Raw genomic sequence first — 27,776 nt, 5'->3', positions numbered from 1 at the left:
GGGTTTAGGAGACCATTGAGCGTCCTGGCGAGTTTTTGATCGCTCAAAGGTGGCAGTAAGGTCGCAGCCCTGTGTAAAGGGGCCTTGAACAACTGCTGGAGCAGTTACACAGAAACATGATTTTCTGGGTTTAGGCGACCATTGTGCGTCCTGGCCAGTTTTTGATCACTCAAAGGTGGCACTAAGCTCACATTCGTTTTAAATAAGCCTCGCAATGGAGGATAAAATACAATTTGAGAATCTGATCAACAAGACGAAATTCTCCGTTTTCCACGGAAGTGGATATGAAGTGATTGTAAACGATGTTATTTCTGCTCAATATAAGTCAAATATAGGTTTGTCAGCACCATACTCGTGCACGTGGGTTTCCCCAAAGTAGTAAACGTCTGAGACCTGCATCACTTTGGTCTTTCCTCCCACATTAAGCTAACATGCCGTGATATAACTGGAATACTGTTTACAATGACGTTAAAGCCACCTCACTCACTCGTTATGTCAGCACCTTGGGACATCCGCTGTATGCAAATAGTTCTGTCTGATTTGTTTTCTCCCTTCAAGCTGAAGACTACGTGTACGAGGACGCTGAGGTCCACTCTCGGTCCAAGCGGTCAGAGCAGGAAGAGCTGATGGCGCTGATGTCCAAGATGGGCGGGGACGTGTCACAGCTGGAGTCTCTTTTCAAGGGGAGAACAGCTCCCGATTTAGGCATGTACCCATACCACATACCACATACCACATACCACCACCACCACTATCACCACCACCACCAATACTAACACCACCGCCACCTCCACCACAACTATCACACCATCACTACCACCACCACCACCTCCACCACAACTATCACACCACCATTTCCACCACCAACACCACTACCACCATCGCCAAAACCACTATCACCACCACCACCACCACCACCACAATATTACTACTATCACTACTACACAACCACTACTGCAGCTACGACTGCTACTGCTATAAAGCTAACAATTGCTTGGCGTAAGAGGCGACTAACAGGATTGGGTGGTCAGGCTCGCTGATTTAGTTGATGCATGTCATCGTATCCCAATTGCGTAGATCGATGCTCATGATGTCAATCACTGGGTCCAGTCTGGTCCAGACTCGATTATTTACAGACCGGTATCATATAGCTGGAATATTGCTGAGTGCGGCGTTAAACAACAAACAAACATACTACTACTACCACAACTACTACTACTACTACTACTACCACTACTACCACTACTACTACTACTACTACTACTACTGCCATTATACTATTACTACTACTACTACTACTACTACTACTACCATTTTACTATTACTACTACTACTACTACTACTACTATTAATATGACTACTACTATTATTACCACTGCTACTATTACTACTGGTACTATTACTACTGGTACTACCATTTCTACTACTATTACTTCTACTACTACAGCTATTACTTATTACTACTACAACTGCTAATACTATTATCATTACTATTACTACTACTCTTACTACTACTACTACTACTACTACTACTACTACTACTACTACTACTGCTGCTGCTGCTGCTGCTGCTACTGTTGCTCCTACAGATGCTTCTACTTATTGTTGTTATCATTATTTTATAATTAATAGATTAATATAAATAAATAAATACAGCAAATAATTAAATGCAGGTACTATTATTATGATGATGATAATCAACATTATCATTTGCATTCTCAGATATGAGCGGGCCCGTCCTGACGTGCCCACCGTCCCTCCACGAGTATGCTGATCCCATCCAGGTGACAACCAAGGTGGAGTGGGACGAGCCGATGAGCTTTGACGAAGAGGATGGGCAGATCAAGTAGGTTCTTCCACAGTTCCACCTGGTTATCCGACATCCGAGCCAATTCTTTCCATCTACGTCGTAAATGTCAGACTTAGTAATGTTCCTGCATGGAGAAATACATGCTGTTACAGTTTTCTAAATATATCCTAAAGTCTCAATAAATAATAATGGCGACGTCAGACTTGGCATTTCGGTGTGAATTTTAAATCAAGGACTGCGTCAGCGGAGAAATATGGAACTTTGAATTTCATGTGTTTGCAAACTATGAAAATATCGAACAAACCATTTGGTATTGGAAGCAATATTATGAAATGACGATAGGAACAAATACAGCGTAAAACACTGTTTTTATTTGTTTCGAATATTTTCAGGTTTGTTGTCAATTTGTGATTTGTGAACCTATGGGTGAGTGAGTGAGTTGGTGGCTGTTTGGGTGGGTGGTAGGGTGAGTGAGTGAGTGTTTTTTGGGGTTGGTGGGTGTCTGGGTAGGTGTTTGAGTGAGTGAGTGAGTGAGTGGATAGGTGAGTGAGTGAGTGGGTGGGTGATTAAGTGAGTGAGTGAGTCAGTGAGTGAGTGAGTGGTTCTTTGGGTTGGTGGGTGGATGGGTAGTTGTTTGAGTGGTGAGTGAGTGAGTGGCTAGGTGTTTGAGTGGGTGAGTGGGTGTGTGGGTGTGTGGGTGTGTGGGTGTGTCAGTGTTGTTTTACGCCTTAGTAAATAATATCAGCAATATCAAATATAGGGGTGTATTGAACGAAGGCCTCATAACGGCATAACATTGTTACACTCATTGTGAGCTTTCTACTTTCACTGTGAGAAAATTCACAATTCTAAATTTGCGTTTTGTTTCAAATAAGAGAGAAAGGGATATTTGCTTGTACACTTCCCTTTAATGATTTTGACGTCATGGAGGCACCATTGTCCCACGCTGTTTCTTATCACAGGCCCAAGAGGTATGGCCCAGGCCCAAAGTACACATTCGGTGAAGGGGCCAAGACTGTGTTGTACCTTGCTCGAGACAAGTCGGGCAATTTGGGGAAATGCGAACTCAATGTTACAGTTGAAGGTAGCGTACTGTGGATCATTGTGTGTTTATTTGTTGTTTAACGAATCTGTAAATGATCAATTTGGATCAAATAAACCAGCGGTATATATGTGCAAAGTTCGCAAAGGTCACCGTGTCTCACCACCCAACCCACGTATCGCCTCTTAAAACTGGAATACGTCTCGAGGACCTACTCTAACACGGGATCCCCCTGATTTCTGACGTTTGCGCCGTTCCACCTGCCACGAAAGTTGACAGTTTATCACATTTTACATACATCCATCAGAGGGAAACCTACTTATACCGAACTCGATCTTTCCCTCAGACGTATGACTCTATATGACCACAGAGGAACCATCACCCCGAGGCAAGGGAGTTAACTGAATGTGAAAGTTCCGTGGATACTGGACTTTTATAGTCAGTTAACTATCTTACGTCAGGAAGATGCAGTGGAACTATCGCACCACAATAGTTTGAAAAAGGCGCTTTCCTTGAATCGGGAATTTGTTACATTATACACATAATACCGTTTATTTAACGCGAAAAATATTGTCGATGTTTTCCAAATGTTAACATGGTATCACTGAATATGTTATCACACAACAATGAAATAGCACAAATATTTGTTTTCGTTTCAAGCAAATAGAAAACGAACCAATAACATGTGTTTTTGCTATATGTTCGAAAAGGAAATGGCTGATTAAATGGTGACATGATGGCACGCAATCAACCAAGTCAATCATTGAAACCATCAGATCATTTCCGCAATCAACCAAGTCAAACACTGGAACCTTTCGATCATTTCTGTGAATAAAAAGTCAAACATCGAAGACAGCAGATCATTTCCGAAATCAACCAAGTCAAACATCGAAGCCATCAGATCATTTCCGAAATCAACCAAGTCAAACATTGGAACCTTTTGTCATTTCCGCAATCAGTTAAGACAAACATTGAAACCATCAGATCATTTCTGCGATCAACCAAGTCAAACATTGGAACCTTTTTATCACTTCCGCAATCAAATAAGTCAAACATTGAAACCATGAGATCATTTCTGCGATCAAACAAGGCAAACATTGAAACCTATCGATCATTTCTGCATTAGAACTTTTCAATTATTTCCGCAATCAAAAGGTCGAACATAGAGACCATCAGATCATTTCCGCAATCAACAAGTCAAACATTTGAACCTTTTGATCATTTCCGCAATCAGTTAAGTCAAACATTGAAACCATCAGATCATTTCCGCATTAGAACTTTTAAATTATTTCCGCAATCAAAAGGTCGGACATAGAGACCATCAGATCATTTCCGCAATCAACAAGTCAAACATTTGAACTTTTCGATCATTTCCGCAATCAGTTAAGTCAAACATTGAAACCATCAGATCATTTCCGCATTAGAACTTTTCAATTATTTCCGCAATCAAAAGGTCGAACATAGAGACCATCAGATCATTTCCGCAATCAACAAGTCAAACATTTGAACCTTTTGATCATTTCCGCAATCAGTTAAGTCAAACATTGAAACCATCAGATCATTTCCGCATTAGAACTTTTAAATTATTTCCGCAATCAAAAGGTCGGACATAGAGACCATCAGATCATTTCCGCAATCAACAAGTCAAACATTTGAACCTTTCGATCATTTCCGCAATCAGTTAAGTCAAACATTGAAACCATCAGATCATTTCTGCGATCAACCAAGTCAAACACTGGAACCTTTTTATCACTTCCGCAATCAAATAAGTCAAACATTGAAACCATGAGATCATTTCTGCGATCAAACAAGGCAAACATTGAAACCTATCGATCATTTCTGCATTAGAACTTTTCAATTATTTCCGCAATCAAAAGGTCGAACATAGAGACCATCAGATCATTTCCGCAATCAACAAGTCAAACATTTGAACCTTTTGATCATTTCCGCAATCAGTTAAGTCAAACATGCTATCAAACAAGGCAAACATTGACAAGCTTCGTTCATTTCCGCAAACAACTAGGCCTACCATTAAAACCATCCGATCATCATAAATCGGATATGACGACAATCGTGCGGTATCTTGACCGGGAATCTACACGGGGTTTGTTTTATTACGCATAGTAACTGGTAATTACTGGTAGTGATAACATCTGTGTCGTGTGCAGAAAGGGAATGTGCTGTGACGTGTTTGGGTCACCTGTTACTGTGGCTCTTCCAGTCTTTGAGTTTCGCGCAATGGCTTCCTTTAATGAACTATTTCCTTCCAGTCGTACGGTGTAAGATGGAAGCGAAGAGCGATTTCCCCGACGGGCACTACACATGCCACCCGAACAGTGATTTCGTGTACGGGTCCACGTGTAAGTACGGGTGTTACGAAGGCTACGAACTGGTCGGGGAGAAGAAACTCACTTGTGAGAAGAGTGGCAAGTGGTCGCACGCCATCCCAAAGTGTAAACGTAAGTTCGGTTTGACCATACGGTTCAGGGATACGCATACTTTTTAGTATACTTTTCATTCATACATTCGAATGTTTTATAGATTAATGTATAAAAAGTGTGAACGTATAGCCAAAACGATAACCAATTCATTTGAAGATTTGATCTACAAGAAATAGCACTTGTTATTCAAAAGCATTTGTTTGTCAACTGTGACCGCAAAATGAGCCACTCCTCGCTTGAAGATCGTTTTATTGAGTAACTGCGCCCATGTGGGTTAGTCGCCTAAAGCGCTGAAATTAGCTGTGCAGAGTTGCGTCCCTTGGCGTGCTAGAACTCTATGATCGTGGATTCGAATCCTAGCGTGGAGGAAGATCAAAAGTTCAAATCGCCACCTAGTCCTTCCACCCGCAGTAAATTAAAAACTGGCTTCAGAATATCAGTGAGTGAGGAAGCATTTGTAGAGATGGGGACGTCACACGAAATTTTGGTAGCTAATGTGTTCAGGGTGTTTATCATAAATCAATGGAGATATTATACCCTGGGAAATCGAGGATGTGATACGACATACAACAATAGCTTGTCATCGCGAAAAGTCTGAGAGGCATTTCCAATTGTCCTGTTTCTTTTCAGTTTTGACTTGCCCCTTGCTGCAACCTTTCGCGGCCGGCACCTTCACCTGCTCCGACAACAACAACTACCGCAGCATCTGTTCCTACACGTGCAAGAAGGGCTACGTCATCAGAACCGGAATGTCCCGGATCAGGGTGTGCATGGCGGACAAGTCGTGGCGGGGGAAGGAGCCTATTTGTGATGGTGACTACTTGTTTCTCATGACGTGTTTGTCCAGACATACTGCCGGGCAAACATAAACACTTGAAAATTGGATTTGACAAAAAAAATTACAAACCTTATCAAAACGTCACTAGGGCGAAGCCCTGCAAACATAAAGCCCAATGCCCAACTTTCATACCAGTATCAAATACATCACCATCGAATAACTTTTTCTTGTTTGTTTCATTTTAGCCACCATCAAACATGGCTGTACACTGTAAACTGCGTTTATAACGAACACGCTTATAACGACCGATTGTTTGGTCCCGGCAATTTGCTGTATATCTGATATAAAATTGATGGATATGGCGAACACGCTTCTAACAAAATAAGGGATACAGCGTTCTTTTCCCCGACGGTTAAGACTACGTTTGGAGGGAGGTTTATATTTTTTTTATTATTATTTCTTTAGCGGGGTAAACGTAAACGTTAATAAAATAAACCACAGGACCGTTTTGCCACTCACCCTGCTACTAGAAACAGGTCTCTGAGGCCATGGGAAACGGCGGTAAGGTTCCCCTGCAAACCTGAGACACAATGAATGGCATCGACTGTAGAGACGCTCAGGGTCCAGTTCAGAAACGGACCAATGATGATCCTGGGTAGAATAGGTCTTCAGCAACCCATGCTTCCCGTAAAAGGCGACTATGCTTGTCGTAAGAGGCGACTAACGGGATCGGGTGGTCAGGCTCGCTGACTTGGTTGATGCATGTCATCGATCCCAATTGCGTGGATCAATGCTCATGATGTCCATCACTGGATTGTTTGGTCCAGACTCGATTATTTACAGACCATTGTCATAAAACTGGAATAATGCTGAGTGCGGCGTTAAACAACCAACAACCAGTGCAGACACAAATGCTAAAAACAAATTAAGAGGCGTGAGGATCATCAGAGACCAGATTTTAAAAAAAAATGTTGTTGATGCTGTGGCTGTTTTTGTTATGATTAGTGTTATTATCATCATTTCAAGATAAGGAGCCACCACGGTTCACCAGTTGTCCAGGGAGCGTGACGGCTGTGACAGGCCGTGACTCCCACTCCGCCATGGCCAAGTGGGATGTGCCCCAGGTTCGAGACAACAGCCAGGTGGAGATCAAGCCTGACCTTCACAGCCAGATCAAGAACAACCAAGTGGCAAAGATCGGAGTCTATGACGTCACCTACGAAGCTCAGGACGAGGCTGGCAACAAAGCAAGGCCATGTAGATTTAAAGTTATTGTGAAAGGTGTGATTTTATAGTGCTATATCCATATATTCAATAATACCGTACAACTACCCCATCCTTGTCAGTGAGTGAGTATTGTTTTACGGCGCTGTTAGCATTATTCCTGCAAAATCATTGTCGCACATATTGTCGAACGCTTTCGCCATTAATTTATTCAATCGCCACAATCCTTGTTGGGATGATGGTTTAACAGGATTTCGCCTATATCACAATAAATGATCCCATCTTTGAGTAAGTGAGTGAGTATGGTTTTACGCCGCTTTTAGCAATATTCCAGCAATATCACGGCGGGGGACACCAGAAATGGGCTTCACACATTGTACCCATGTCGGGAATCGAACCCGGATCTTCGGCGTGACGAGCGAACGCTTTAACCACTAGGCTACCCGACCGCCCGATCCCATCTTTGAAGGTATCCCAATGTTTGCCCTTTTGAGCTCGAGGTGTCGCAATTCGCTATGCAGTTGCGTCCCTTGGGTGTGCATAAAACTATGATTGTGGTATGTTATTTATACCTTAAACGCCCCTGTGGGATTACGAAAGTCTAAGACCGTCATCACTTCAGGCTTTCATCTCAAATAAAGCTGAAATGGTACACGCCCAGATATATATGAGTGAGTTAGTGAGTTGGGTTTAACGCGGCTTTTAACAGTATTCCAGTTATATCGCGGCGTGTCAGCTTGATGTGGGAGGAAAGCCCGAAGTGATGCAGGTCTCAGACGTTTACCACTTCGATGAAACCCATGATCACGGGTATGGTGCTGACAAACCTAGAAACATAATCGGGGCGAACCGGGATTCGAACCCACAATCATAGGTTTCTGGCTTGCCCAAGGGACGCAACTCTGCACAGCGAATCGCGGCGCCTTAGACGACTGGGCCACCCGTGCCCCCCTGATATATATGAAATACTGTTGAACGCGGCGTTAAACACAAATCACTCACTCGCTGTGACCCAGTTGAATACTCCCTGTTCTTTTTTACGTTTTTAAAAGTAGGATTCTTATATAGTCCTCTGGTATTTTCTCCGAATGCCTATTTATCTGTCTTAAGTTTACGATATCCCTTCCCATGACCTACAAAACGTGATAACAGACACGCCGAAAGAAGAATCGATCGTGTTTAACATTTAGATTTTTTGTATAGATATTTTGGCAAAACACCCATTTGTATCTTAACTGATTTAATATTAATGACTTTGGATTGATTTTAGCGTTTGCAATTTAAAAGTACACATTCCATTTGAAATATAAATGATATATATACACAAGAGATTTCTATTTAATTAATTAAATATAACAAATGTTATATTTGAGATAACACTTACATAATAAAGTACATATTCTAGTACTTGTTTGGGTTGAGTCCCATAGATCACATTCTCTGTGTACCCCCCCCCCCCCCCCACACACACACACACACTGACTTGTATGACTTGTTATATAGGTCCAGGGTCAAATGGACAAATGTTATATTTGGGATAACACTTTTTGTGCTGACGATAAGGTGCCCCACTCTGGCAGTGTGGGTTGGAATGGGACTCAACCCAAAAAAGTACTAGAATCTATAACTTGACAAAGAATTGTGTTTCAGATCTCAAGTGTCCAGTCCAGTATGCCCTGCCCTACATGAAGGTATCCTGTGGGTCGGGCACGGGGGTAGGGGCCTCGTGTACATTCAGTTGCCAAGCAGGGTGGATACTGAACGGAACTCACACCACCCAGTGTCAGCTTTCCAAGACCGTCCCCCCATTCGCTTCCTGGGACTGGTCAACTGGCCGGCCTGTATGTACAGGTAGGGGTTGTCCAAGGGCGAATCTAAAGGTTTAAGTGTGTGTGTGGAGTTCATGGGGTATGACGCCCCAAACACATCCACACCCGACGACGAGGACGACGAGGACGACGACGACGATAATGATGATGGGTCCCAATGGCATATTATATGTTGTCGTACATACCCGTATAACCTTAAGAAATAAACAATTTGTTTTGCCCCGGCATATGTCGGGGTCCGTTGGGGTCATTTATGATTAATATGCAAATAACAAAGGTCATTTAGAAACTACTTCCATCGTTTCCAAACAAACATTGCATCGCCCTTGTCTATCATTAAAGCGTATTGTTGTTACCATGGTCAACATAATAGTCTACGTTACCGATAATCGGTGTGTGAAAAGCAAGTTTTAAGATGGAACTATATTGCCTGTTGTCACTGTCCAACTGACCTAGTGACGTAATGTATTAATGCGCCCAATCCAGGAAAACTGTTTAGGTACTGTTTGTGAGAGATAAGATTACCTTATTCGACGATTGAATTTGAGAATATTATATGATAACCTCCGAATCTATTGACCAATTTGCAGCCAAAGACCCGTGCCCCAAGCCAGAGCCGCCGGTGAACGGGGCCCTGGCCTGCGACTTGTGGGAGAACGGGCGGTTCTGTCAGATGCAGTGTACGAAGGGGACAGATATACCGCCTAGTTTCACAGCCTGGAAACTCTTCGTCTGTTCCGAATCCGGGAAATGGAACTTTAAAGGGGCGCTCCCGGCATGCGAGAGTGAGTGATAACCAAACACAGACCCCCATCTGGTCTAATAATGACGGGTAAAAGAAAGTATACACTTGAAAATTGGATTTGGCGAAAGAATCACTAACGTTATCAAAACGTTACTAGGCTGAAAACTGTCGAGAAACACTGAAACTTAAAATCCAAAACACACCTATAACACACAAATACACACCATCGAATAACCATTTAAATATTTGTATTATTTTGAGCCACCATCAGAAATTGTTGTATACTTTATTTTGCCCGGGAGTATACATGTAGCTTCAGTCTTAACTGTTGTCATGTCATTTTATTGCCACAACATGTACTTTCATATATGTAAATATTACTTAGTTTTTTAATAATATGAAATGGGTTTATCTAATCTTAAACATATTATGACTTATAAAATATATATTTGTGAGCAATATTTTAAAAACATGTCAAAAAATCATTTGAATGCATTCCTTTGGGAAGTGTATCAGACAAAAAGATCTGATTTTAATGAGATTTGGTAAAACATCTTGTTGAATTTATTGGGTGCGGGGTCTAAGGTGTGGCTTTCTGATATATCGATTAAACCGTAGAGTTCATATCATCATAATTATATCTTATACCTGCATCTTTCAGGTAATAATAAATTTATATTCAGGAACAAAAGAAACTATACCTCCCAGTTGACGTTATCCTATGTATGGTTTGCAAGTGAAAAGATCTAAAGATAGCAATATATATCCAAATAACGAACAGTACTGACGCTTGGTCAGCACTCAAATAAAACTTTTACGTGGTTTTATTTTTTAAAGTATAATTTGATTTAACGCTTTTAAATATTAATAAATCCTGTGCATGGGTTACATAGATATCCTATCTTTGTAAATAAAAAAAACAAACATTCGGTACAACTGTTGTTTGGAATGAGTGATGGTTAAAAAGACATAATCAAATCTAATAACAGTTCTATCAATTTTCAGTTACATAAAAAACAAAATCTGATAATTTTATTTTGTCCCTCAGTTTATAAGATCGTGGTTATATTGGCCTATGAAACCCATAACATATGACAATATGATTTTGTCAGTGAAACCAACAATATGAACATGTATATAATAGTTTTATCAATGAAACCCACAGCATATGTCCCCTCTTGTGATATTACTAGAATAATTCTCAAAGCGGTTTATACCCAACTCACACATTTACTTGAGTGAGTGAGTGAGTTAGTGTAGTTTAACGCAGTTTTGAAGGTGCTTATGTCGTAGCCGAGTCAGCTTGAAGTGGGAGAAAGGTCCAAAGTGATGCAGGTCTTAGATGTTTACCACTTTGATGAAACCTAAGTGCACTCGTACATTGCTGAAACACCACAGTGAACTGTTTGACCTCGAGAGACGTGACATCTTGGTACATGTGTACCGAGAGTGTACTAAAGGACGATCACCAGTATTCCGCCAACGTTTCACTATCATGTATACACATGGACATAAATTGGGAAAATATCCTGAAAATACATCCGCCCCTGGGAACTGTTAACTATTAATGTACGTGGCATTCATTACAAATACACCAAGGAATTTGCCGACGTAAAGTCTGAAAAGGTCAAGCTCAATATTTGAGAAAGCTGAATTTTCCTAACTGAATCCATTCGACTTATTTCTCCTCAAATGAAGTTGTTTTTCGCTGATGCGGTATTGATTTGGTTGTGTGATTATTATTTATGTGAAAAAAGTTAATTCTGACGTGCTTCATATAAAGTAGTGTAAATGTTATATTATTTAATATAATATTAATATAATATTTAGTTATTCGTCTGATCAGTGTTTGATCATTATAAATTCGTTGACAAAACCCATTTGTCAAAGGCGCCATGCATGAATTTCTTTTGAGATACAACACCTCGAAACAAGGTAGTCTGAAGCATAATTATTTATTTTGAAGAATATTCGACGACAATTTATCTCTGTGGCTAAAATCCCAGCCCCTTCACAGTGGGGTCGATTCCCTCATCGGTACAATGTGTGAAGCCCATTTCTGCTGTCCCCTGCCGTAATATTGCTGGAATATTGTTAAAAGCGGCGTAAAACCTCACTCACTCCAAACACTCAAAATATACTACAGAGGCGGCGAAAGCAACAACATAGTTAGGAATTAAGCATTCAGTTACAGTTAACTACGGTTATAACGAACACGCTTATAACGAACTGACGGATATAACGAACTTACTCTTTTGGTCCCGATTCTTGCTTTAGTTATGTTGTATATATGCTTATAACGAACTACGGTTATAACGAACTAAAATTAGCAGTCCCTTTAAGTTCGTTATAACCGTAGTTTACTGTACTTAAGACCAACACACACTAGTTGACCTACCCTTTTAAACCCATAAATGATAGCGGAAAGAAATATATACACCTCTTACAAATAATCAATAAATTGCCAGTGAATGCTAGATGTTCGCACAGTATTCATAGACACAACACCCTGTACATATATGAGTGTTTAAACTGGGACGCAAACAGTTCGCGCTACGGTCGCGATCTTTGGTTTATTTATGTACTGCTTCGCTGTAAATCATTGCGGAGTGATCTTCAGAGCGAGTTAAATATTTATCTTCGAAACAGTCAGTACAGTGGCATCAGAGTTCACGGTGTTCATAAATCGTACATAAAAACCAACGCCTCGCATACATAGCTGTTTAAACTGGGGCGTGAAAATGCCGTGATCAGTCGCGATCGAGAGTTTGTTTCCGCACTGCTTCATGTTGAAACGATCGTGAACGTGTCTCAGTCGCAATCGATGAATATATATGATTATATTATTGAATTTTCTGTCCCTTTTGACACCAATGTCATTGACAAGATTCAGGAAAAACATGGCAAATATGCGGACCTCGCTTTCGAAATGTCACGCTTGCATCCCAAGTACCAAGTTTTCCGACTCCCCATTGTTCTCGGTGAACTTTGATCAAAAGCTATCAATCGTCATACCTGTAACCTATTTGGTATGCTGCAATACTGAATTTTGAAGTTATATATGCTTTCAGTTGTACGTAGGCCTTATTACCGAAATAAAATGATTGATTGACTGAGTATATTTCCGCCATCGTTTTGTAAGATTCTTATGACTGCGGTCACACGAGATACTGAGTTCAGCGCAACCTTATGACATGACAATGAACAGTTTCCAATGCCTTTGTACAACGGTAATTTTTAACATGTGACTATCGAGTTCCAAAATGTAATATTTGTATCTGTGATATTAAATAAATATATCGACTTTATTAGGTACAATAAATTTACTAAAAATCTACCTGTGCGTTTCTTTTTTCTTTTTGAAGAGTGTATGTTGGTGATAGCCTTGTAGTTAAAGCATTCGCTCATCACAACGAGGGGCGGTCGGGTAGCCTGGTGCACACAATTTCTGGTGTCCCCCGCCGTGATATTGCTGGAATATTGCTGGAAGCGGCGTAAAACTAAACTCACTCGTCACAACGAACGCCCTGTTCCCTCGTGTGTACAATGTCAGAAGCCCATGTCTGGTGTACCCTGACGTGATATTGCTGGAATAGTGCTTAACACCACTCAAAACCTACTCGCCCACTCAAAATATATAAAAATACCTGAAAGCAGGGGGATTAAAACTACTTTTCTCTCACTCATGGTATCATTTGTAGAGTCAAATCGAGCCAAGAAGACGGTGATGTCAGTGTCCATGCACTACTACGAAGGAAAGTGTCCCGACCCTGACGTGAAGAAACAGATCAGAAAGAACTTCATTGCTGCCTTGAAGGACACGCCCTTCGCTGAGACTTGGAAGAGGTCGGACAGTAAGCCCGAGAATGTGAAAGTATGTATCAGTAATATACTCTTGAATTCAACTAATTCAGACCATTATTGTTTTTTTGTTAGTTATTTAACGTTGTACTCAGCAACATTCAAACTATATGACGACAGCCTGTAAACAATCGAGTCTAGATCAGACAATCTGGTGATTGATGTTATGAACAACGATCCACGCCGTCGACCACTCTACGAACCAAATCACCACGTGTGACCAATGGATCCATTAAATCGCCTCTTACAACAAGCACTGATTGCTGGAGACCATTTTAATATCGGTGTTCGCTACAGAGCAGTATTATTCAATTCTTGTTTGCATTTCGTGTTAAATCTCGTGAATGTTTCTAGGTATATGGGGCGTTGGGGAAGCCATGTAGTGAAAGCGATGAACCCGCGCCGATTCTTCCACATTCCCCCACGCCCATCCCCTGCCGTGAGTTAGAATTTGGAACCCCTAATTTAATAATTCCTGGATCCCTTTTTGTGGACCCTCCAACAGTACCATAATTCTGGCGTTGACGCTGATGATAGAACAGGTCAAACTGATTTTAAACTGTAAATATTAAAGTTGAAAATGATGACAATCCTACTGTGCTACCCCGAGGGATACCGGATTAGAATATATTTCCCCAGTAACTTGTGTTTGTCGTAAGAAGCGACTTATAGACAAGGTGTCAGGATCGCCGACTTATATGATTGCGGGTCATCATAACCTGAGTGAGTGAGTGATTAAGTATGGTTTTATGCCGCTTTTAGCAATATTCCAGCAATATCACGGCGGGAGACACCAGAAATGGGATTCACACATTGTCGGAAATCGAACCCGGGTCTTCGGCGTGACGAGCGAACGCTTTAACCACTAGGCTACCCGACCGCCCCTCATAACCTGATGGCGTGGATGGATATCGTGGCTCCTTATATCAAGCACTGGATTGTCTGGTCCAGACTTCATTATTTACAGGCCACCGGCATAAACCTGGAATATTGCTAAGTGTGGCGTTAAACAACAACAAATAAACAAATAAACAAACACGTCTGTGCTCTCTGTCAGGTGGTGTGTGGTGCAATACGAAGTAAAAGAAGTGTCGATGGTACAAAAAAGTTCAAAATAGAAATGAAAGTCGACGTCGAAACTAATTTGAACCCGTCCATGGATATTCAAGAGGCCATGAAAACTGCTAAGACCAACGCCAAGAACATCTTGACATTAATGAAGGAGGACATAAAGGGAGATAAATCCAAACTACTTCCGTCAAGTCTCGTTCCGAACAGGAATGTGGAAGTGGAAACGGATGGAGTTCAGCTTCATTGTCCACCGGGGAAGTTCCCTTCATACAGAACGTATGGCTGTGGTAAGTACTGGTTCAAGCACAGGTTGCGTTCCTAGTAGGAGCACAGTCGTATAACACGCCGCAATTCAGTGTACAGAGTTGTGCCCCTTAGGCAAACCAAAAACCTTCCTTCGTGGGTTCGAATCCGGCTTACCCTGATTGTGTTTCTAGTTTTCCACTTTTCAGCACCACACATGGGCCCCGTTCCACAAAGTGATCTTAGCGCTAAGTCGATCGTAACTCCCATTCTTTAACACTGACTTACAACAATCGTAGCGCTAAGATAGCTTTGTGGAACGGGGCCCTGTGCTCGTGGGTTTGACCAAAGTGGTAAACGTCTGAGACCTGCAGGACTTTGGGCTTTCCTCCCACATCAAGCTGACACGCTATTGTAACTGAAACACTGTTCAAAGCGGCATTAAGCATCATCGTTCACTCGTTCGCCTTGGTACACCAAAGGTTCAGTGGTCGGAGACACTGCATATCGCTTTGCAGAGTTGTGTCTCTCAGCAACTGTGGTTATGTTTTCAACGTATCAGGTCCCGTGGGTTTCACCAAAACGTATCTTTGCAGGTATTTCAATGAGATCAATGTCTCTTGCAGATATAGCAATGATGTCAATGTCCCTTGCAGATATTTCAATGAGATCAATGTCTCTTGCAGATATATCAAAGATGTCAGTGTCCCTTGCAGGTATTTTAATGAGATCAATGTCTCTTGCAGATATATCAATGATGTCAGTGTCCCTTGCAGGTATTTCAATGAGATCAATGTCTCTTGCAGATATATCAATGATGCCAATGTCCCTTGCAGATATTTCAATGAGATCAATGTCTCTTGCAGGTATTTCAATGAGTTATATACAGATATTTCAGAACAGGGAATTCTAATATACTAGTATGTGAGCTTAAATACGGAGCGATGGTTAACACCAAGGAAATGATGTATTTCCCTTAACATCTACCTCCAGTGGGGTGTACACAAGGCACATTCTTCAACACGGAGACCAAGAAATGCGAGTTGTGTCCTCGCGGACGGTTCCAGGGCCACTCAGGGCAAAACGAGTGTATACCATGTCCCAGTGGCATGACAACGACGTTGACGGGAGCTACGACACTGCAACAGTGTAGACGTATGTACTAGCTATTTCATCATGCCTTATATTGCTATATGCAAATGTCAGCTATGAATTTGTGACGAAGGCAAATACATATTTTCTGGTATTATTTACGAATATATATTTTCGTCATGACTGACTTCCTCACAATGATCAGTGGAAGTATTTTACTATTGCATAAATGTCGTGATATTTTAAAAATACTATTGTAGTAGTCTGCTTATTACTTATTTACCGATATTTGTAATCATCGTGCATTATGCGACATGTCATTGCAATAATATTCTTAATACCAGTTCATCCCAACAATGTAGATTGTTTTTCATTATTCTGCATATCATTGCAATAGTATTTTAAAAACCAATTCCCCCTATAGTGTAGATATCTACACCCTTTAATTCCAAATGTCATTCCAATAGTACTCTTAATACATATTTCCTCAACAATGAAAATCTTCTTGCATTACTCTACATGAATACCAATTTTACCACAATGTTCTTGGATTGTTCCATATATTGTCAAATCCAACACATCCGCCATTGCCTAGGTTGAGGGAGGTGAGGGGAAATGGGGCTTGACGTCGCGTCCAAGATTATTGCACTTATAAAGCGACGTGCATGCACGTGTGTGTGGCTGCTTGTACTAGTACGGACTGAAGCCGATTTATTGTGCCACCCCACTGAGATACCATGCCGCAGTTTAACATAAATATCCTACTCAGACACAGTCCTTGTTTTTGAGCCCCTTAATGTCGAGCGCCAGACAGAGTAACAACAAGTACCATCTTTTAACGTGTGGTATGACGCGGCCGGGGATCGAACCCCGGCTCTTCGTTCTCCAGTCGGACGCTCTAACATTAGACCACGGAGGCGGTCAAGGTTGTAGGAGGATCAATGGTATCAGTGCTTAATGTCTGACATAACGTTATGGGCGTGTTCTGGGTGGGTGATCACCAAATATTCAACCCGTATATTTTGGAAGAAATCAACAACAATAAATATCGTAAAACAAAAACATTTTATACCTGTTCATGTCTATAGAAACTATCGATAGAGTTTGGGAACGAAAACCAAGACTGACGATGGGCACTTGACCATGTTACTCCAGATTGTTTCGATATGCCACCCTCACAATACTCGTTAACTGTGCTATCCATGACAGCTGAATGTCAAGCTGGCACCTTCTCCGATGATGGCGTGGAGCCATGCATGCCATGTGAGGAAGGTCACTTCCAACAGGCAAGGGGAGGTAAATCGTGCAGGCAGTGCCCAGGTGGTAAATCAACGTTGTTCCAGGGATCCAAGAATGAATCGGACTGCCAAGGTAGGATAGTATGTATGTAGCCATCGACATGGGAAGTGCCATTAGATATATGTTTTGGGATACGTTGTTTGTCATCCTTCTGAAAAAATAATGAACTGCTGGATTCCTTTACCCGCGTCCCATGCCAACGACTACCACCTGAATGTGTCGATATTTTTTTATCGAATAAAGAATTGCGCCTCTCCTGAGAGTAGAATATACACGTGATGTGAAAAACAGGAGTTAGATGAATTATTCAACAAGAAACATAAAAACGCTCACTGGAACGCAATAAGCAGCAATACATTCGGATCATGTTTATTTTTCACGTTTTTTTGGCCTGGTCGTACATATATACTACTCAAAAGAAGTTATAGAACACACGATTTTTTCGTATTACTATAGTAAAACTGCCTTGGCAGATTAACTATTTTTCAAATTTAAGAATCAGTTTTTCTTTGACTTCTTTTGAGTATTAACCATTATCTTAATTTTTTTAGATTTTGACCTGATGTTTTCAAACGGAGGTAGTGCACAGGATCAGATAGGCCTTCATGCCGACCAGCATGTGAATGATTTCGTGATTTCATTCTGGTTGAAAGTAACGTCATCCGGGCAATCGGACGTCATGACCCTGACCTCACAAAACTCATTGCAGTGCCAGATAGACGAGAACGGAAACCTTGTCATTAATTCTGAAAGGTGAGGACAAATTAACGGAAACACTAATTTGGAGGTGATTGAGTTACGTGTATATGTTTGATACTTCATGTCAACACTTCACGTCTTCACGTCACGTCAAAACCTCTTGTCAATGTCAATACTTCACGTCAATACTTCAATACTTAACGTCAGGACTCACCTCAACACCACATGTCAACACTTCACGTCATCACTTCCCGTCAAAACTTCTTGTCAATACTTCACGTAAATACTCCACGTCAACCCTTCGCGTTAATACGTCACGTCAACACTTCACGTCAGTAATTCACGTCAGTACTTCAACACTTCAAACCAACACTCTGCGTGAATACATCATGTCAACAATTCACGTCAATACTTCACGGGTTTGTATACGCCTCTTTCCTCAATCGCCCATAGCCTGTGAATACACAGCCACCAAGCGGTGTAGTCTTTATTTTTAACCAACGAATCAAGCCACGGTCTCATCCCAGCGAATGGGAAACCGGCGAGTGACTTGGCCAATGAACACTCAGATTAGATCGGCACTATTTCTCGTACATGTGCCGAGTCCTCGCGGCCATCTATACTCTACACATTGCTTCAACGGTAGGGTTCGCACACAGATTATGTTCGGAGTTTTGATCTCATTTCACATCCGTGAAGTAAACGCAGCCTCACGCCATAACTTCACTTTAAATAGATACGAATGTCAATTACACAGCATAGCGGCCGTATGTATTCACGGGTGATGGAGGAGCGAAGGGGACGCAGACAAATCCGTGAAGTATAGACGCCCGTAGTTATCTACCCTTGTTCATGCAGATACACTATAACCGAAACCCTTTGAGACAACATTTCCGTCTAGTAACACTCTATAGGACAGGATCGATTCCCCGCATAGGTACATTGTGTGAAGCCCTTTTCTGGTGTCGCCCGCAATGGGATTGCTTGAATAAACTCATAGTCACTCAATATAGGGCCAGGAAAAACTTTAAAAAATTAAACAAGAATGTCGGAGGTAATTATTTCCTATTTTCAGTGACGGTAAGCAAAAATTCAAAATAGCTAAAAATCTTTGGACTAAACCAAATATTTTCCACTGCCCAGGCAGTAAAGTGTTCACACCGTCTGTTATGGAGACTCTACAAAATACTTACATGACGAGCTCTTTGATATATCAATATAATCAGAGCATGTATAGATTTATTCTCGTGTTGTGTTTTTCAGAAGTGCAAGTATATTGAAAAACATCACTTCAGACCGGTGGGGGTTCTACCACATCAAGGTGACGGAGGATGCGTTCGCTGTCACCGTGGACGGAGATACAACAACGCAAGAAAGCTTTGATGACGATGCCATCGTTCTTGAAAGCACTCTGGACATACAGTTAGGAGGTATTGTTTACTTTTTATTTCTATAACGGTCAATAATGCAATGGTGTGTACATAAATGATCTATGTTCCTCCAACCCCTGTGAATATTTACCGTGAACACCCGAGGAAAAGAATAGGTCTTCAGCAACCCATGCTTGTCGTGTGAGATGACAATCGGGATCGGATGGTCCATCTTCCCGAGGCAAGGGAGTTAACTGACCCTTGCCGAACAAGGCTGGAATTACTGGGCTCGATCGTAGCGCCACCAGTGGCTATTACCAGTTATGTCCTTTCTAAGCCTCTCCTATGGACCAATCAGATTCCACCTCTCGTATCACTTGCGTTTGCTTCACACAAAATGGTTGCGCCCAGTCAGGACGATCTGATCGATAATCAAGATCTATATTGTGATAAAACGGGTCTTACATCGCGAAATGTCTCCTTCATGTGAGCACCTTGATTAAAAACATGAAAAGATTTGGAAATGTCTGCTGACAACGAGTTTGCGGTGCACATGCTTTGCAAATCCTGAAATCGTTCGAAATCTGCACGACAGTTTACGAACCGGATTTCGATTTCGGTGCGCGATTTTGATTGGACTATGCATAGACTCGTTAGTCCAGCCAAATTGTAACTCCAGAATACCAGCCTAGTTCGGCAAGGGTGGAAACTGGACTTTAATAGTCAGTTAACTCTCTTGCCTCGGGAAGATGGGGTGGTCAGGCTAGCTGACTTGGTTTGATGCATGTCATCGCATCCCCCACATGACACCGACACGACGTGTCATGACTGACATGCTGAACAAGCTCTGTGGCTGGTGTATAACATCATTTTTGTAATGTACTGTTCACATCCTCAGGAGATGGTTTCGAGGGTAGCTTCCACCAAGTCAATATATGGAGTGGAGGCGAGGCTCCTGAAGCAGGCGTTCGACCCAAATGCTCCCACCTTGACACCGGGGATATCTTGTCGTGGACTAGATTGGCGAAAGTACGACTCTTAAATGGATCCCTTCAAACGCCAAGCGTCTGTGACGGTACGGAACGCCAGAGTCAGGTTTTCTCAAAAGGGGTGTTTCTGTGTGTTCTTTCTGTTTGTTTGTGTCTGTCTGTCTGCATGTATGTGTGTCTGTGTATGTGTCTGTGAGTAAGTCGCTCTCTGTCTGTGGATGGCTATTTGTCTCTGTGTATGTCTCTGTCTATGGATGTGTGTCTGTGTCTTTCTGTGGGAGGGTGTCTGTCTGTCTGTGTCTATGTATGTCTGTCTGTGTATGTGTCTGTGAGTAAGTCTCTCTCTGTCTGTGGATGGCTATTTGTCTCTGTGTATGTCTCTGTGTGTCTGTGTCTTTCTGTGGGAGGGTGTCTGTCTGTCTGTGTCTATGTGTGTCTGTGTATGTGTCTGTGAGTAAGTCTCTCTCTGTCTGTGGATGGCTATTTGTCCCTCTGTGTATGTCTCTGTCTATGGATGTGTGTCTGTGTCTTTCTGTGCGAGGGTGTCTGTCTGTCTGTGTCTATGTGTGTCTGTCTGTGAGTGTGCCTGTCTGTCTTTTTGTGTGTATGTGTTTGTTTGAGTGCTGGCGACTTTACAATTTACAAAGGTGTCATCAAAATAAACCAGTACTTCAAGATGGTGTCATTAAAAAATGAAAACTGGACCAATACGCATTTTATTAGACGTGTGTCATAAGAGACTGATGGACTAATACATACGTAAGTGTCCAACTACCTGGCATATACCTGCATGTCGTAATGTGTTAATGAATATTGCTTTTCAGACACAGATGAATGCGAGGCTTCGCCATGCGTTCACGGAACGTGCACTGACGAACTGAATACACACACTTGCGACTGCGAAGAAGGATACAGGGGAGATAATTGCGAGAGTAACGAGGACAACTGTGAGTTCCACATGTGCGAAAACGGAGCTACCTGCATAGACGGGGTTCGAAACTACACGTGTTCCTGTACGACTGGATTCAGTGGCAAGTTTTGCAGCGACGCTGTTGGTGAGATCTGTTCTATATTTGGTTTTGTTTAAACTGGATTGCTGTGGTTTACATATGCATATAATTATTGGAGACAATATTTATCTGTATCTTCATTCACATAAACACTGGCTTAAAAACCCGTGGTGAAAAAATCAGCTAGGGTTTAAGGGACCCGTGAAGATCCGGGGTAGAATAGGTCTTCAGCAACCCATGCTTGCCGTAAAAGGCGAGTATGCTTGTCGTAAGAGGCGACTAACGGAATCGAGTGGCAGTCTCGCTTACTTTGTTGGTGATGTATCCCAATTGCGTGGATCGATGATCATGATCTCAATCACTGGTTTGTCTTGTCAAGACTCGATTATTTTCAGACCGCCGTCATATAGCTGCAATACTGCTGAGTGCGGCGTTAAACAACAAACAAACAAACAAAGGAGTTAAGGACGAGATTGGTAGACTCATTTATCCCGCTGATTAAAGTGTATACTTTGACTGACTAGTATGTTTACTGTAGTTATTCATACATTTCCTTGGTAAATTAATATGTTTCATAAACTTGTTCACGTTGCATCGTATTCCCGAAAATGTTAATACTGCTCATTTTCACACATATTTGAGAGTCAAAACAAATGTCACTTCGCATATTTCAACATTTTTCATATCGTTTGTATATTTTTGTATTTTTTTAAAATGAAAACTTTTAGTGAACCCCCTAATGTGTTCTTTTCAACCTTAGGGAGCATGACATATTAAAGACATACTACTCAAAAGAAGTTTAGGAGCACCCGACTTTTTCATATGACTCAAGTTACTTTTTACATGGCTGGTGGGTATGGCAACACGCAACCTTCCATTTATGGGTGTTCTTTAACTTATTTTGAGTGGTATATATTAACGATGCTTTTCTTTTTTAAGCGTACCTGCTAATAATTATGAGCATGTGTACGGTACTGACAACCCTAGAAACATAATCAGGGCGATTTCCTTTTAGAACTTACGAATCTCCACAGCGGATTGTCCAGCCATGTTCGACTAAGCGACCTGTGCTTAGTTGTCTAGTTTTCTGGATATAGTATACATATGTATGTCCGTTGTTTCAGTAAATGGGGGTTGGGGCGAGTGGGGTCAGTGGTCGGAGTGTTCGAAGTCCTGTGGGGGTGGGGAGAGGACGCGAGACAGACGCTGTGACAGCCCGACCCCCTACAACGGGGGCACGCCGTGTGATGGGGAACGCATTGAGACCGGGACATGTTCTAAAACCAGCTGCCCAGGTAGAGTATTGCAGCCATGCCCCTGTTGTAGCACTTACAGAAACGCTCTACATCCCCGAGTGGCTCTATACCATCAAAGTGTACTTTGAAAGAGGTTTCGAGGTCGATAATATAAACCGGAACAGGTTTTGAAAATCAAAATGGCGTATCGTTTTCGACCCGGAATTTACATTCACGGAGGCTTAGCATTTAAAAAATAATTAAAACACAATTGTTTCATTATTAATGGGGAATTTGCATCATTCCCCATACCAATGTGCTCAACGATCTGAGCTGAAATACTTTTTCACAAGTAAAGTGATTACAGACTCGCTAGGGTTTACAGCTATTGTTTATTTACATACACGTAAAGTTATCAGTTGTTTAATGTGTCGTAGCATGAGACAAAATACATTACTCGTTTTTCAAATTACATTGAAACCTCGTTAAGTCGAACCATATTAACTCGAAATAGCGTTTAAACAATTTTACAATCTCGACCGAATCCTTGTTTTTGGGTGGTGGGCTAGCCTAGTGGTTAAAGTGTTTGCTCGTCACGACGAAAACCCGGGTTCGATACCCACATGGGTACAACGTGTGAAGCCTATTTCTTGTTTCCCCCGCCGTGATATTGCTGGAAGATTGCTAATGCTAATAAAACAGTACTCACTCAGCCTATTGTCGTTATTGTGTATTAGCGTTACTCAACTTGTCTCAATATTCCGATAACTCGATATAGGCCACTATATGTGTATATGTTCTCCAGTGACGCATAGTAACTGGTAGTGGTGACACACTCAGTTCCATCAGAAAGCAAAGCCAGACTTGAAGCCAGAGCTTAGTGCTCCTTTAAAGGGGGACTCTGCTGGCTAAATGGCAGTCCAAAGCAAGTTTGACTCAAGGCATTTTAACACAAATTTCTTTGGTTGCTACCTTAAATGTAATCAATGTAACAGTTAATTATTACAGCACTTTCACTTTGTAAATATCAACGATTAACAGACGGCAACAAATACAGTTTCTCAACTTATTCTGGAATCGGGTGTACATTGTCCCTATAAGTTTGGTTCGAGTTTCCCCGCTATTTTGTCAGGTCTTCAAATACGCCCAACAAAGCCGTTGTATTAATAGAAGAAATATCAGATTGTTTTTGTTTTGAGTTGGTGTTTCGTCTGATATTTTCAGAGTGTGAGCGGTTAGTTGCACCGGACCATGGTTCCCTTAAGTGTGAAGACTCCGCAGGTCTGCAGACGTGTCACGTGACGTGTAAGAAAGGATACGCTTTCGAAACCAAACCACGTGACGCATATGAATGTGGTGACGTCACAGGTCATGAGTGGAACTTCCGGTCTGATGGCCCCTACAACACGTCTCTTCCAAGATGTCTGAGTGAGTGGTACCTACCGACAAACTGACCAATATTCAAAGACTGGCTCTCTATAACGGTATCTTCCCATGGTTACATGTCTATGTGCTATACATCACGTCTAGCCTGTTGCAGGATGCACAGCATTGCGTCCAATACGCACACTAATTGTGAATGAATTTTTACATTGCGAGTTCTGGGGGGAAGCAAAAACATTTGCCTGTTTGAATCAAATATAACGAATCAAAATTATAGACAAATTGCAAATAAATATAGTTTACTGTTCTGGAAAGAGATAAACTCAAAAGTCGATTTTCTTTAATCTAAACTGCCGGCGAAAAGAAAGTATTCACTTGAAAAATGGATTTAACCAAAATATTATGAAAAAGTTTTGAAACAGTCACCAAACTATCATGCATGGGTGTATACTTCTTTTTACCTGGCAGCTTAACATAGAAATCTCTATTTACAATAGGTTATTGGCTCCTGAGCAGGTGCAGTGATATGATATAAGTTATGTTTTTGGAAGAGTATGGTTTTACGCCGCTTTTAGCAATATTCCAGGAATATCACGGTAGCCTTGTGGTTAAAGCGTTCGATTCCCGACATGGGCACAATGTGTGAAGCCCATTTCTGGTGTCCCCCGCCGTGATTTTGCGGGAAAATTGCTAAAGGCGGCGTAAAACCATACTCACTCACTCACTCACTCACTCACTCACTCACTGTAACCAGGTGCTGTTATCCTTTTTTGCCACGCGTAATCTGCGTGACGTAAGCATGTAATCCGATCTTTTCTAACAGAGGTGGATACTCCAAAAGAGATGCAGATCACCTTCAACGCTGGGTATGGTGATCTCTACTGTGATGCCAACGTCGATGACGTCATTTCCGCCGTCAACGGCGCTGCTAAACGAGAGGCCGAGAACCTGCCTTGTGCCAGATTGGGCCTTTGTTTAGTCAAGGCTACGGACGTCCAGAACTGTGCGAGGGGCGGGAGGCAGAAGCGAGGTGCGGCCAAACCTACTGTCGCGTTTACCATCACGGTGGCCAACTCTCCTGGATCAAGTAAGATTTGTTTTGTCTGTTGTTTAACGTCGCACTCAGCAAAATTCCAGCTGTATGACGGCGGTCTGTAAGTAATCAAGACTGGACCAGACAATCAAATGAATGACATCATGAGCATCGATCTACGCAATTGTGATACGATGACATGCATCAACCAAGACAGCGAGCCTAACCACCCACTTCCGTTAGTCGACTCCTTCGCCTTTTAGGGCAAGCATAGGTTGCTGAAGACCCATTCTTCCCCATCTTCCCGAGGCAAGAGAGTTAACTGACTTTAAAAGTCCAGTTTCCACCCTCGCCGAACAAGGCTGGAATTACTGGGCTCGATCGTAGCGCTACCAGTGGCTATTACCAGTTATGTCCCTTCTAAGTCTCTCCTATGGACCAATCAGATTCCAACTCTCGTATCACTTGCGTTTGCTTCACCCAAAATGGTGGCGCCCAGTCAGGACGATCTGATCGATAATCAAGATCTATATTGTGATAAAACGGGTCTTACATCGCGAAATACATCAAATCACGTGAGCACCTTGATTAAAAACATGAAAAGATTTGGATTAATATCTGTTGACAACGAATTGGCGGTGCACATGCTTTGCAAATACTGCAGTCGATCGAAATCTGCACGACAGTTTACGAACCGGATTTCGATTTCGGTGCGCGTTAGTCCAGCCAAAATGTAACTCCATAATACCAGCCTAGTTCGGCAAGGGTTGAAACTGGACTTTTATAGACAGTTAACTCCTTTGCCTCGGGAAGATGTTCTTCCCCGGATCTTTACGAGCCGGATCAAGTAAGATGTTAGATGTTGTCAGTTCGAGCACAACTGGTCGAAGGCCAGTACAGGTATTAGTATTGCTCGTATAGCTATCAGATTGGTCAGTCGCCTCCTTGTTTTAATCCATCAGACACCATCATTGTGTTCAATGAGACGTCAGTTACTTGTCATGTCACCATAGTGACCCTGTTCGCGCGACTTGTTGTCATACTGATATTATTACAATGGCAGTCACAATCTAGATCCAGTGTCACACACAAATCTTTCACCGGTATAAACTCGGGACATCGAAATGAAAAAGTGGTGACATGTCTCATGGTGTACATCTCACCTGTTACATCACGTTCACCACGCTGGTGACAAATGAAACTCACAGTACAACTGCGCGTTATCAGTACACCTGGGCGTCATCAATACACCTGAGCGTCATCAGTACACCTGAGAGTCCACAGTACACCTGTGCATCTTCAGTACACCTGAACGTCATCAGTACGCCTGAACGTCATCAGTATTCGTTCCCGATGATGATGTTGGAGATTTTAAGAGCGCTTCTGGTTGACTCGATTTCACACTAGGTCTTCGCTCTTTCATACCAGTTATGGACTGATTTGGAATGACAATATCAAGAAAAAGAGGTTGATTTGAAACATTTTCAGAGTGAAACATCTTAAAATAATTTACCGCTGGTTTATCTGTGCCAGATCCCCGGGGATTACGTGTCAAAATAGACCCCCCATCAGTCTGCAATTGTAGTCACCCAGCCCCGCAGCACATAACATGGCTCATAAAATCAATTATGTAATGTGAAAAAGCTGGGCAAGGAGTTCAACAACAAACAGACTGCACTACAAAAAACAACGTGTACCAGACACGATCACTGTATGGCCTAATCCCACACTCGTGTATTGGATTGTAGAAAAAGTGAGCGAGTTTGGTTGAACACGGCTTTGAACAGTATTTCTGATCTGTTATATCACGGCATGTCAGCTTGATGTGGGAGTAAGGTGAAACTTTGGAAACTTTGGTGAAACCCACGAGCACGGGTAATGGTGCTGACAAACGAAGAAACATAAACTTGGATTCGAACACAAAGTCATATGATACTGGCACGCAACTTGACCCAGCGAATTGTGGCGCCTTAGACTGGGCCACCCCTGCCCCCATATACATATGTGGGCAACCGAAGGCGGTGTAAACTATTCGTCTTAATTACTCTCAAACAGTTCATGGATGGGTATGTGGTTCATGTTCGGTTAAAATAATATTTAAATTAACCTAAAACAATTCCCAGTTTCATATATAATGAAACTCGTCTAAACCGGACGTCTGTGTGATCCAACGACAGGTCGGTTTAAAAATTGAGGACCAGATTGAGGAGATTATAGGAGAAACTGACATAGGAGTAATGGTAATGGTGACTAGAATCTGGTTTTGTCAGATTCCACTGTAGCTGGGATCCTGACAGGGGAACATCTTCACGAGGCAAGGGAGTTAAGTGACTCTTGAAGACCCATTCTTGACCAACTCGTGTTATTCCGGGACAAGCCGAATAGCGCTTCTTGCAGGTTACGGAAAGGGGCGAGTGGTGACGAATGTAAAAGACCACTTTCCACGGGACTTTTACAGTCAGTTAACTCCCTTGCCTTGGGAGGATGGCAGTACAATTAACTCCTCGATGAATCCTTGGTCTCCTTGAGGGACAATGTCTTTACACGTGTTTTCTTGTTTCCGACACAGTTTTGCTCTTACATTATCTTGATATTATCAATATACACTCTCAACGCACACTC

At 42.0% G+C, this 27,776-nt stretch overlaps 2 protein-coding genes across 2 annotated transcripts in view; both read left to right on the top strand.

Annotated features, from left to right (window-relative positions):
- LOC139462218 (xylosyl- and glucuronyltransferase LARGE1-like) overlaps positions 1-27,776 on the top strand; it is a 472,136-nt gene that overhangs the window by 372,459 nt on the left and 71,901 nt on the right. The window lies entirely within an intron of this gene.
- Positions 215-27,492, top strand: LOC139462652 (sushi, von Willebrand factor type A, EGF and pentraxin domain-containing protein 1-like). Its single transcript, XM_071244483.1, has 21 exons — positions 215-335; positions 559-705; positions 1,723-1,846; positions 2,773-2,894; positions 5,021-5,311; positions 5,924-6,106; positions 7,098-7,352; positions 8,946-9,146; positions 9,715-9,909; positions 13,571-13,743; positions 14,788-15,088; positions 16,038-16,199; positions 17,346-17,507; positions 17,987-18,188; positions 19,398-19,564; positions 20,403-20,579; positions 21,318-21,548; positions 22,628-22,798; positions 23,963-24,166; positions 24,945-25,208; positions 27,425-27,492. Exons 1-21 carry the CDS (start codon positions 215-217, stop codon positions 27,490-27,492), a joined length of 3,921 nt encoding a protein of 1,306 aa, XP_071100584.1.

The sequence above is a fragment of the Haliotis cracherodii genome, unplaced genomic scaffold, assembly GCF_022045235.1.
Source record: "Haliotis cracherodii isolate W230 unplaced genomic scaffold, xgHalCrac1.p SCAF_15, whole genome shotgun sequence".
Taxonomy (NCBI): domain Eukaryota; kingdom Metazoa; phylum Mollusca; class Gastropoda; order Lepetellida; family Haliotidae; genus Haliotis; species Haliotis cracherodii.
The sequence above is the reverse complement of the archived record's forward strand: the minus strand, read 5'-3'. Positions and strand labels throughout refer to the sequence as shown.